Genomic DNA, 13,367 nt, shown 5'->3' with positions numbered 1-13,367 from the left:
GAAAGGGAGGGGTTATGTGTACATTTTTAAGTAGTCAGTCCTCATTTGGCCATATTTTCCTTCCTTTGCGTTTTTTTTTAAATACTGGACCAAAAGGGGAGAGGGGTTATAACCCCCACCAACCAACCCCCTTGGGCACGCCTAGCCCCTACCCGAGAGAATTCTAGTTCAAATATCGTCTCGGAAAAGTAATTCTCGAGCTTATCCCTTTTCTGTAATCATTCTTTGTATAAACAACAAAAATCTAGTGATGCTGTCACCTTATAATCAAAGGGTCCTTAAGTTCGTTTCCTGGTGGAGGTGAATTGTACACTCACCAACAATAAAAATGGGACATCGAGATCCTGAAATACTCGCTTCCCTGCAAGGCGTTATGTGTGTTGCCTAACTCTACGGCGGGGGCGTTGAAAGGTTGCTATTAAAATCCATTTATTGCCGTAGAGCAGACCGGGGTTGGTTGTGACGGGGCTGGTTGTGACGGGGCTGGTTGTGACAAGCACTGATCCGTGGAAACTATTAGTTATATTCGTTTGTTGTTGACAGTGATGGCTCATTGACACGCTCATTTCTTACCCATTGTTTGCCAGTTGTGTGCTTTTTTGTGGGCTTTTTACCTAATTTCTGTGGTAAATATTATATATTCTCTACAGTTTTGAATATAGCCTCAAAAAGCAGTAATACAGGGTGAGCATAAAGTCTTTCTCTGATTATGAATATTTATATCTCAACTTCCACGGTACATAGGAAAATAAAACCCATGGCAATAACTAGTGCAATACATCAAGGTTTTTTTTTTCATTTCTTTGATTTGTCTGAGTCTTAGTCTCTTGTCTGATTTCTTCTTCTCTTGTGTTTCAGGTAGCGTAATTTTCAGATGAAGTGACGTTTTACATATCCGGGAAAGTAAACAGACATTATGTCCGGATATGGGGGTCGGAGAACCCACATGTCGTGTTACAGCACATAAGGGACAGCCCGAAAGTGAATGTTTGGTGTGGCTTAATGCACAACAAAATTATTGGACCGTTCTTTTTCATTGAGCCTACCATTACGTCAACAGATTACCTGAACATATTGATACTTTGCGTTGCGCCTCAGTTACAGGAATTTCAACCATGGGTAGTATTTCAACAAGATGGTGCACCGCCACACTGGGAGTTAACTGTTCGCCAGTTCTTGCATGACACCTTTCCAGACAGATGGATCGGTAGAGACGGTCCCATATCATGGACACCGCGTTCCCCGGACATAACCTCTCTTGACTTTTTTTTATGGGGTTACGTTAAGGACACAGTGTTTAGTTACCAGTTCCTGATATCCAAACTCTTCAGACATGAATACGGGATGCTATAGAGACGGTGACGGAAGAGATGTTGGCAAAGACATGGAGAGAAATTGAGTATCGCCTAGACGTTCTAAGGGCAACAAAGGGAGCACATGTCGAAGTGTACTGATAACAAAACATTATGAGTTAAGCTACCATTTCCAACAAACCGCATATCTGGATCTAGCATAGTTCTTTAGCAATAAAAGTTTGTAATCAGGTAAAGACTTTATGCTCACCCTGTATAGCTATCCTGAGAATTATATTATTTATAATCAGTATGTGAGAGGTTTTGATTCAAGTAAATGTAAACTTGAGATTGGAGGGTTAGAAGTGAAAAGGTACATATGGGGCTAGTTGTGACAAAAGTAAGGGGTGGGTTGTGACAAGGGTTGGAATTGAAAAAGTACATACGGGGAAAGTTGTGACAAAAGTAAGGGTAGGTTGTGACAGCTGTCAAATTACAGATATTTGTGTGAAACGGGGAAAGGTACTTAAAATGAGCAAAGTTCAGATAATGATGATGATTGTTTTTGACTTGCGTACGGAACCATTTTCCAATTCTAAGTCTCGAGAGAAGTGGAGCCAGTGCCTTGAGTGTAAACAGTGGGTTCGTGATGCTTGTTCTGAGGGAAAACCTGTTTATATCCGTCAAAATTGTGACTCGGATGACGATGCATCTTGAATTTAAACAATTCATTATTTCATTCTATTATTATGTTGTTAACGATTATTACATTTGTACCAGGTGGTTATAATTAAAGTGACGGTGTTCAGAGTGGTATAGCACGGGCTGTAATGAGAGTAGCAGTCTGAAACTTCGTAGATATGCTAATGAAGCAATGCGCTCGCGAATTATGCCAAAAAAATAGTTCCAATTCTCGCCACCAGGGTAAAAAACGGCGCTGTAAGCAGTCAAAATGTGGAATTTTCCATAACTCTGACGTCAAAGTCGGTGAAATTGCCTAACCATTGTGTGAGCTCCCTGGTTGTTGTTGGTGACGCTTGTTGCTTTTTCCTTTAGTAATGTTCATGTAATTCGAATAGTGAAATTGTAGCGATATTTTATTACAAAGAGTATTGTTTTCTGCGATTTATAGTGTTTTTCCTGTAACTATACCAAGTTTTGACTGCTTACAGCGCCATTTTTTACCCTGGTGGCGAGAATTGGAACTATTTTTTTTGGCATAATTCGCGAGCGCATTGCTTCATTAGCATATCTACGAAGTTTCAGACTGCTACTCTCATTACAGCCCGTGCTGTACCACTCTGAACACCGTCACTTTAATTATAACCACCTGATATATTAAACTAGACCTACACCATAATTTTCCTGACATGGTGTTAGAGATAACACTTGATAAATAATTAGAAAATCAGATGGCGAGGCAACTTTTTCCATCCTAACGGTGTAATTAATGATGCATCTAACCATTGAAATTATTTTTACTGCATAGTGATATTACACAATTTGTCTATACTATGTAATTCAGAAGTGCTAGATACTGCCACAATTTTCCCCCGAAATGTCACAACTCGCCCACACCGCGGCATGTTGTGACAAAACACTTCTCCTTCCTTTTTGCAAATACTGTCCTTATGTTGTAACTTGAACAAACATTAAAAAATCGTGGTAATAGCTAAATGCACTTGCATTTAAGACGAAAAAAATTGAAAATAAAGAAAATGTTAAGCAAAATAAAAAAAATCCTCATTTTGTCACAACGAACCCCGGTCTCCTCTACAGTTAGGCAACACACATAACGCGTTGCAGGGAACCGAGCATTTCACGATCCAAATGTCCCATTTTTTATTGCCGGTGACTGTACCTACAACGAACCTTTGAAAATGTACTCATGTGAACATTATATATTATACAAAAAGGGGATTAAATTTAAGTGTGTGGGAAACTTCGTTGATTGCAGAAGCACACTGGAAGAAATTAAATAACGAGATTGACAATATAGGTAGACTCACTATGGAGTTATTTTATTCACAAGTGGGGTAAGACGCCACCTTTGAAATTTAATCCAATAGAAGAGATCAAGAAACTTTGAAGAAAAGAAGAAGACTTTGAATTACCTGATAACATTTTGGATTCATAATTGAGGTTTGTTAGATCTTTAGTAAACAATTTGCTTAGTTCACGGTTGAGTTGTTAGGTTTCAACAATGTAACATTATTGACAAGATTAATTGTATAACTGGTTATTTTTATAAATTTATCCCATTGTTATAAATAATGTACATTTGTAATCAAGTGACCGCGGGTGGACATACTACCGTAGTGTTCCAATACTGTACATCTAAATTCGATTCGGAAATCAGCTATTTACTGACTCATCCAGTTCATCTTGAATCGTGGGATTGTGATTTTATATTATCAAGTGAAGGGGGGAAAGAGATTGCTAGTGGTAGAACATCTCAAAATTAAAAGCAGGGCAAACATCTGTGGATTCTTGCGATGGAAATAAAAAGCGGTGTTACGTAAAGTATGAAAGGAAGCTAATTTTAACAACTATTAAGTTTTTCATCAGAGGGGATACTTGTTTAATTTTATTCAGGCTTTTCCATCTGGAAACATTCTTTAAGAAAATTCAGTTCACATGAAACCTTCCAGTGCCGCAAAGAATACCATCATCTAGTGTTAACAAGGGAGGATTTATTAGATTTTTTGTGAACTTATAACTCAAATGTTTGAGCCCACCAGCAGCGGCTCGTGCCTAAAATAACAGGTGAAGAAGTATGTTTATAGGCAATGAAAAACAAATAGTAAGTGCCAGTGCCCCCCAATTTAAAACGCCTTCTTTGTCTTCATCCGTCCATCTGGAAAATGGTGTCTGCAACAAATTACACACTAAGTCATTTACTGGGTTCATTGTAGAAACCACAGCTCAACACATGAACACAACACACGATAGGAAACGCGAAACACACACGCGGAACAAGATCTCGCGAGAACGCAAAGATTTTGCCACAACCACTGGATGCAATGTTTTCTCCGACGAGAGAACTGCTGCACCTAGAAGGCGACACCCGTTCAAGGCCAACGCTAGGTGACGTCACCGTTCCCATGACAACCGGCTAAGTTTTCCGCAACCTGGCGGTGTTTGCTCTTGGGTTGCGACGAACTCTTCTCGTGCGTAGCGCCGAGCGGCGTATTATTTGAGTATTATCGTGTGCGTTGTGCTGGGAAATAGTTTAATTTAACAAGCAAATGAAAAATGTCAATATTAATTTGAAAATTAGGTGAAAACATCTGCACTTGTTGCACTTGGCCAGCCGCCACTGGAGCCCACCCAATTGTTTTGAAAAGTTGGCGCCCCTGGTTGGCGAGGTATGAAATGATAGGTAAATACGAGGAATATACCCTGCATCAAAATTTATGCTTATACAATAAGGCATACAGATTCAAAGATTCAAAGAGATCACATTTTATATATGAGTACTTTGCACGAATTTACGTACCATATCATCCACTTGTCGCTTATAAATTTCAAACTATAGTGAAACTACGCCCCTAGTGGAACAAATTATTACGAATAAGGTAACAGCGGTGTCTTCAAATTTTCCACGAGTTTGTATTGTTAAACGTATACCCTAAACGAAGTTGTGAAACAGGCTTTAAATTTTTAAAAAAACCATTTCTGTAAAAATATCAGAACAAAAAGGCTCTTTGGTATATCTAGCATATTTTCGAACTTGATTTGTCTGTGGATAAATGTACAGTGGGATCTAGGAGTATTACAGTGCAAATTTTCCATCACCATGTTCGTGTACTTTATTTGACCCAATAAGAGCTTCAAGAATTAAAAGAAAATTCAAAACAAGCTGTTGACAACTTCTGCACCAGCATACATAAAAATCCATCGCTTAAAAACACACAGGATGTCAGAGAAAAATCAATGAAAATAGTAATGGGCAATTTGCACGTTAATACTCATGGATCCCACTGTACAGATGGTTCACTTTGGTACGTACAACAAAATTGTTCTTCTTAGCAAAATTCCAGAGGGTCTGGCGTTTGGCCTAGGGTGTTTTCTTATCAATTTCATCAGAGGCGTCGCCTGAAGGGTGTTCACGGAGCACACGAACCCCCAACCCAAAACGGAAAATTTTCAATTTCTTTCCTTTTCTGCACAATACAACACTACATTTCAATATACTTATTTTGCAAAGCAGCTTTTTTCGTTCATAAAGTCTTCACAATGCTTCAAATTTCCCAATTTCCCAAAACTGTTGACAAGAAAAGATCACCAGGTTAGGCAGCGAAACATGGCGCTGTGAGCTTCCTCTGTTGTATTCTTCCTGTGTTGAAGCTCTACCGAAGGAGCCGAGAGAAACCAAGGGGGTGGAAACTGGAAATTGGAGCACGTGCGCTTTTCAAAAGAACACTGTCAACAGATGGGAGCAACTGTTTGGTGAATGCCGATAGCGGTGGAGGGACGAGGTATTTTATTTTTTCTTTCGTTTAGCTTATGTATTGGGGAAAAGTAAGTAGTAGTTGAGATATAATGCAAGCACTGTTTGCATTGTTATAGTAATTCCTAAGATCTTCGATGTTTTAGCCTAATATCTTTATTTTCCAATACATTTCAGTGAAATGATTTCACCAAAAATTAAGGCCACAAACCTCCTCAACAACTCCATTGCAAATAGTTGTCGCGCAACCAAAAACCTTGCATGGCGAAGGTTTTAAGTTCTAAAACACTATCTCAGAAATGAGCAGATTTACACTTACATCGATAGTTAAAATGTGTTGCTTAAACCTTTAGATAATATAGCTGAGTCAAAACGCAAGAAGACTAAGACACTGTTAGCAGAAAATAATATTTATCTTGGTACACATGTAAAACGAGTATGTTTTACATACAGAGCCAGTTACATATTTTGTAAAAAAAATATATAATTGTTATAAACTTCTACAGATAAGCTTTAAAACAATAATTTTTAAGAATCGCGAGTTGCAATTCTCATCATGAAATTTGAGCATTTCCAGAGACTTACGAATGAAATATATGGAAGTTGCTGTGAAATTACAAATAGCTATTAAAAGAAAAAATCACATATTCGACGGTATCATGATTAGCAAAAATGAGAGCGGGGGTTAATTCTTAGGAGGAAGAAAAGGAATTTCCAAAACTAAAATAAAGAGAAAAGTAATTGTTTATTGGTTTGGTTTATTTTACTTCGCTTTTCTGCCACTTTTGGCTAATCGCTAAAATGGAGATGAGTGATGACATGATGAAACTGATGAAGGGACATTGACAAAGCACATCCATGCCCTGGCTGAGATTCGAACCCTGGACCCTTAGCGTTGTAGGACGCTGTGCTAACCAGTCTGCCACGGGGTTCGGCGAGGAGGAAAGCAAGGAATTTCAATAACTTGCAAAATAATTTTTGCATTGTTTAACTTGGTATTTTTTTTACATGTGTTTGAGGGAGTCTTTTCATGGGGTTTCGCAATAAATTAAAATTGGCCTGTATTTTGTAAATGTATTTTCGCTAAGCACTATGGCAGTGTGTCCACACAATGCGCTACTAATACAAGGTCCCAGATTCCTATCCTCGATTGATTGATTGATTTACTTTATTTTTCTTCGCTTTTTGTGCCACTTTTGGCTAATTTTCGAAGATGGGGATGAGTGATATGATGAAATTGATGAATGGACACTCATAAACATCCTTGCCCAGGCCGGGATTCGAACCCGTTACGCCTGGCGTTGTAGCGCGATGCGCTAACCACTCCGCCAAGGGGCGGTGTATCCTCAATAAACACGCGAAGTTATAGTCGTACTTTTACGTTGCTTTTCTTTGACATTTGGCAAAGACACTCGAAGGAAAAGACAAATAAATCTTAGCTTCCATTCTTAGCTGCAATTTCGTCGTTTGTACGTTCGATTATCCAATGTCCCTTAGGTTCATTGTTTTCTTCTCTGCGATGGTGATCAATAATTGATTTCTCTGTGTGTTTGTAGCCCTCTCGGTCTGGAGGAGGGGGTGTACATTTTCTCTGATTTTAAGCTGGCTGTGAACACCCAAGGATTTACTCCACGCGACGCCACTGAATTTCATTAACTGTTATTAACTTCGTAGTTATTCTAACCTAAGCAGATAAGTCAAGTAACACAAAGTAACTGCAATACATGAAATGACACAAGGCAATTAACTGAAGTGTGTCTGAAAAAAGTACTATTCCACGCCGTAAAATGACATATGTAAAACGAGCACACTTCAAATTCGCGTTACCCAATGTTGCCAGACCAGTACTATTTTGTACTTATTCTTGTTTACGTTAGTCACACGCGTTACCTAATGTAAAAAGCTTCACCTTTTGTATCCGATTTTGGCGTCCATTTTTTAACATTATGTATGTGGTGTGTAAATTCACTGACGAAGAAGGTTCCAGAGGTCCTATAATTTAACCTTTGAACAAAAGGATTTGTGTTATTATGGATATTAGCGGCTTCCTTAAAATACCATACAGATTTAAAAATATGATTTAAATATTTTACTTTATTTTACTCTTTAGAGCAAAGAGCTATGACATTACTGAATCGCTATAGATCTTAATCAATGGCGTACTTAGAGGGGGGATATGGGGCTGTAAAGCCCCTATCAAAATTAGAACAACTTAGGATGCATGAATGAAAGGTGGTTCAAGATAGTACTACTACTAAAAAAAATCATAATACCACGTCTCACGAAATTCCTAGATATGGTACTAACCTTAAAGATCGTATTTATGAACATTTTAAAAAAGAAGTGCATTAAAATTGGTAACTGGCTGGGAATAGAAAATTCGACAGAACTCCGAAATGACGCAATAACATCGAGAAAGAAAAAAGACAATAACATCGATAAATGAAGCTTTTATGGTCGGAATACCAGATCCGGAAACGGCTTTACTCTGCTCTTAAACGTCCTCACATTTGGCTCGCAGCCATAAAGTTCTGTTTTAATAATACTTGAAGGAGTTTTATTGGTGTTATGCCGTGAGAAAGGGGTCATATAACAGCCATTACAACAACGGCAAGGGACAAAAAATGGAGACCTAACCTTTTAAAAGCGTTTTGACATGATCCCTTAACCTGTTAGCAAGATATGATTTATTGCCTTAAGTTTATGGGCTCGGTCGTGGAAACTATATTTGAAGGCAGTGAAAGGATATTTAAAAGCTAGCACTTTCAATTTGCCTTCCAGACTGAAGTGAAGCGAAAAGCGACATGAGTGTCACCAAAGTAACAAGGGCCCCAATCAGTCTGAAAAAAATGTATATATTAATAATGGTTTAATCAAAGCAACAGCTGCAGCTTGTCGTGCCTACACTTACACTGTTTAGCCAAAAGTCACTGGACACCCAGTGCTGTTCTTCCAAAGACATCAGACAGGTAACTAATAAGATATCGGACCCCCTTCGCTATTATTACAGCATTTACTCTTCGGGGCAGGCTTTCGACTAAGTTCTGGTATATTGTTGGTTGAATTTTTTCCCATGAGTCCTGTAGCCTCTTGAATAGTTCATGGGTAGTTTTCGATCGAGTGGGTCCGACATGCAACTGACGCTCCAGTTCATCCCAAAGATGTTCTATTGTTCTATGGTGTTCTAGTTGGGGCTTTGAGCAGACCAGCTAAGCACATCCATTTGATTGTCCCCAAACCATGATGCAATGAACCCTGTTTTATGGACAGGGGCATTATCGTGCTGATAGAGAAAAGGGCCCATTCCAAACTGTTCCCACAGTGTGGGCAGCATGCTGTTGTCTATAATGTCCTCATAGACACCACTGTTCATGTCAAGTCCATAGCCAGAAATTTATTTCGGGGGGAGGGGGCTCATCCCTCATCAGCAACTGCTATCTAAAGGTGAAAAAGTGGGGGATGGAAAGTCCTGAAGATGAATTTTTCAGTACATTACAACTTGTTATACAAGATGATTAATCCTGCTAAAGAAGTAAAATTAATTGCCACTATACACTATTTAAATTAGATATTTGTAGGATTTTGGGGGCTTCAGCCATCATGCTGAAGAAAATTGCCACCGACTTATTGGCAGTTCAGCCCTCCCCCTGGCTACGTGCCTGGTGCATGTTGCCATTGACCAAAACTAATGGACCAAGCTCAAACCAGGGAAAACAGTTCCAGACCATGACACTACCGCTACGTTCATTTGGGTGTCCAGTGACTTTTGGCTATATAGTGTATTTCTTATGGTTTGTTTCAAAGTGACTTGTATCATTTAGGTCTGAAAGTTCCCTCAGGTGAAAAGACTTTTAATTGGGGCTTGGGGATATGCTTTTCATAATTTTTTCTAGTGTATGTGTGGGGAGGTGGCCACGGTGGATCAGTCGGTAACACATCTGACTACCATGCTAAAGGTCCCGGGTTCGATCCCCGGCCGGTTCAAACCTGGAACCTTTCTAACGTTGGAAGCGGCCCGGGTGCCCACCCAGGGTCGAATGACATAAGTACCTGGGGGAAACCCTGGGGGGTAGAGGCAGTCAGGGGCGTGATGCTGATCACATCACCCCCACTCATGACCGGATCAAGAAAGTGTGGGGTGTTACCCCCACAGCCCCTATACGCCTTCATGGTGTAGTGCTAAGCACAGGGGAGCACTTTACCTTTACCTTTTTTTTTGTGTGTGTGGGGAGGGGGGATTGCACCTCGTTTTGGATTCTCACTTAGTGTTGAAGGAAGTGGTGTACCAGGAGTTTTGTAAGAGGGGAGGGAAGTAGTTTCCCTTTTTAGTTAATTTTACTTCGCATATCTGCCACTTTGAAGGTAAGGATGAGTGATGAAATAGGTGAAGGGACACTTACGAAGTACACCCATGCCCAGTCCGAGTTTTGAACCAGAGACCTTTGGCATCGTAGTGCAATGCACTGACCACTCTGCCACGGAGGTTGGCTAGTCCTTACTATAGTTTTTCATGTCATATACTCTTCGTATGAAAATAAACAGATACGAAATTTCTTCACACACACATAGTTTGAGATCACACTAACAGCAAAAAAATGTGATAATTTTTCTGTTATCTTGTATTGTGCAGGGCCGGACAGACCCATTGAGCAAAACTTCCGAACACACACATTTAACATCTTTTTTTCTCCAACTGCTCAGTCATCATGTTGAAGAAAATTGCCAGTTCCGGCCCTGGTATTATGTAGTTGTTTTAGTGTAAAATGTGAAGATTGAGATGAGTGATGATTATATGAAATTGTTGTAGGGACACTCACATGGAACATCCATGCCCAGACTGAGATTCAAACCTGGGAACTTTGGTGGCAGGATCGAAAGTCTACCATTCACCTACAAAGTTGGTTGTACTCGTATTTGATATTTATTTTTAAATTAAACTCCGTCCCAACAGTCCTTTGAAGTCCAGGGCTTGCCAAGTGACTTTTTTAGTGGGTGAAGCAGGGTAGCACATCGAGTCTCATCACTGCCTTTGATGACCAGAGCCTGGTACTTCTCTTCAAGTAGCTCTCCAAGTGTCTTCACGATGCTGGATCAACACCGACATTTTGGGAGCTTCCACCATGAATTGAACCCAGGACTGTATGAATCAAGGGCGAGAGCACTAACCATTTTGGCTAAATGAGAACCATTTGGGAAGAGAGCAAGATTATCTAAAGGAAGAGAAAGAGGCTCTAAGTACCTATGACTGAAAGAACAGACACCACCTTAATCGAAGGAATGTGAAAATACAATGTTGCATTATCAAAAACCTGAAAAAGAATGCAGGTAAGAAAATGTGATTGGAGAAGTCAGGAGCACTGTCAAACAGTTGAATGGTAATTTTGAACCATAAAACCAAGGACATGTAACAGGCTGTACCATTGATTGATTGATTTGGTGTTTTAAGTCCACTTTATGCACAGTAAGGCTAATCGGGACTGGACCTACAGCTGAAAGTGGAATCCGAACCACTATGTGCCTCCACCGGCTATCAAACAGGCTGTACCAGACTAGGTCTTATAATTATTTCACCCTGGCACTAACTTGTAAAGTGATTTCATGAATGGCAGTTGTATTAATTTTGTGCATTGCTGCATATTTTAGTTCAAGTTTTGAGTTTATAAATAGGGATGAGCTGATACCAATGTCGATGTATTTTATTTTATTTACAAATACTTTTTCAACAATTTGATCATTTGCAATGCCCACAAAAATTCTGCACAACACTTTCACTGAGTCAAATTATCCAGAATCTTGACGTGGCTATGGAAAGTTTTGGTCCTGAAGAAGAGAGCAGTAGATTCTTGAAACGTTGTTTTGTAAATAACATACTCATAAAACATAAGTACCATTTTTTGTGTTTTTGAATATTTTTAAAATAAAAAGGTAAAGTGCTCCCCTGTGCTTAGCACCACGCCATGAAGGCGTATAGGGGGTGTGGGGGTAATGCCCCACACTTTCTTGATCCGGTCGTGAGTGGGGTGATGTGATCAGCATCATGCCCCTGACCGCCTTTACCCCCCAGGGTTTCTCCCACGTACCCATGTCATTCGATGCTGGGTGGGTGCCGGAACCGCTTCCAACGTTAGAAAAGTTCCCAGATTTGAACCGGCCGGGGATCGAACCTGGGACCTTGAGCATGGTAGTCAGACGCGTTACTGACTGAGCCACCGCGGCCACTTTTAAAATACATGTTATATTGCTAGTGTGAGTAATTCGCACATTCATAATGAGTTTTATCCTGAACATTGTGAAAAATTCGGAGTTTCCATTGGTTTTGCACCAATATGTAAAAAGCATGTATTTTGTGATTACGTAACAGGTATTTTAATATTCTTTATTCTTATTATCGGAGTGGAATACTTTCTCACTAATAAAGTGGGTTCAGTTTAGCTTGGGAACGAGATAGTGCGTGACAGCAGATGGAGAGGCATGGCGCAGATGCTTGCAGTTGTGACTAGCACCTTCCTGCTTATTTTTACACATACACTATGTTGCCATTTGTCACCGGACACCCTATACCAGTACGTTAATCCGGTCGCAGCACCACATCAGTATCGTGCAGGGCCACCTTTCACCGCAATGACGTCCGCAACCCTTTAAGGAAGACTTTCCACCAATTTGAGATACGTGTCGACGGGAATGTTGCCCCATTCCTCATGCAAAGTGGCAAACAGCTCAGTGGTGTTTTTTGGGCAGCATGGGCTGGCTCTCAAGCGGCGCTCCAACTCGCCCCAAAGGTGTTCAATGGGGTTGATATCTGGACTTTGGGCTGGCCAATCAAGTTTTTGCACACCCATGTCCTCAAACCACGTGTTGATAATGCCTGCCGTATGACATGGAGCATTGTCGTGCTGAAACAGGTATGGACCAATACCGAATTGTTCCCACAATGTCGGTAGCGCAGAATTGTCAAGAACTTTTTGGTACGCATCAGCATTCATGTTTCCCCGAACTAAAACAAGAGAACAAAGACTATACCACCAAAAGCAGGACCAGCGTTCATCGGGCATATGCCACACCTACACATGTCCATCGGACTGCCACATCTGGTAGCGCGATTCATCACTCCATAGGATGAATTTTCATTGTTCGAGAGTCCAATGGCGGCGTTCCTTGCACCACTGTAACTGACGGGTTGCATTGCAGGCTGTGATATGCAGCTTGTGAACTGCTGCGCAACCATGAAAACCAAGTGCGACGATCTCCCGGCGGACAGTACGATCACTTGCAGCACTACTGGAAGCCCATCGAAACTCCTGTGCCACCATCTGTAACGACGCCTTCCGGTTTGACTTCACCCCACATTTCAAGCATCGACGGTCACGATCTCTTAATATTTTCGGTTTACTGGGTCTGGGTCGGCATGTCATGACCCTCTCTCGCTTCTACTTCACGATAACATCACTCACTATCGACCGGGGAATCTGAAATTTGTTGGAAATCTCACGGGTCAAATGCCCAAACCTGTGGGCTCCAATGATCATGCCTCTTTCCGCCTCACTCAGTTCACGTAGTCTGTCCATATTGACTGCTGTAGCTGGTATGAGTGTATTCTCAACCGACAATGCCTCTTATAGGTT

At 40.5% G+C, this 13,367-nt stretch overlaps 1 protein-coding gene across 1 annotated transcript in view; it reads right to left on the bottom strand.

Moving 5' to 3' along the window:
- Nucleotides 1-13,310, bottom strand: part of LOC145980256 (uncharacterized) — a 21,905-nt gene extending 8,595 nt beyond the window's left edge. Inside the window, exon 1 of the mRNA XM_083113265.1 lies at nucleotides 13,252-13,310. Coding sequence (XP_082969391.1) covers nucleotides 13,252-13,310 — 59 coding nt within the window. The remainder of the gene's footprint in view (nucleotides 1-13,251) is intronic.
- Between the last annotated feature and the right edge of the window lie 57 nt (nucleotides 13,311-13,367).

The sequence above is a fragment of the Lepisma saccharinum genome, chromosome 27 (genome assembly GCF_977018435.1).
Source record: "Lepisma saccharinum chromosome 27, izLepSacc3.1, whole genome shotgun sequence".
NCBI classification, from domain to species: Eukaryota; Metazoa; Arthropoda; class Insecta; order Zygentoma; family Lepismatidae; genus Lepisma; species Lepisma saccharinum.
This window is presented reverse-complemented; position numbering and strand designations above follow the sequence as displayed.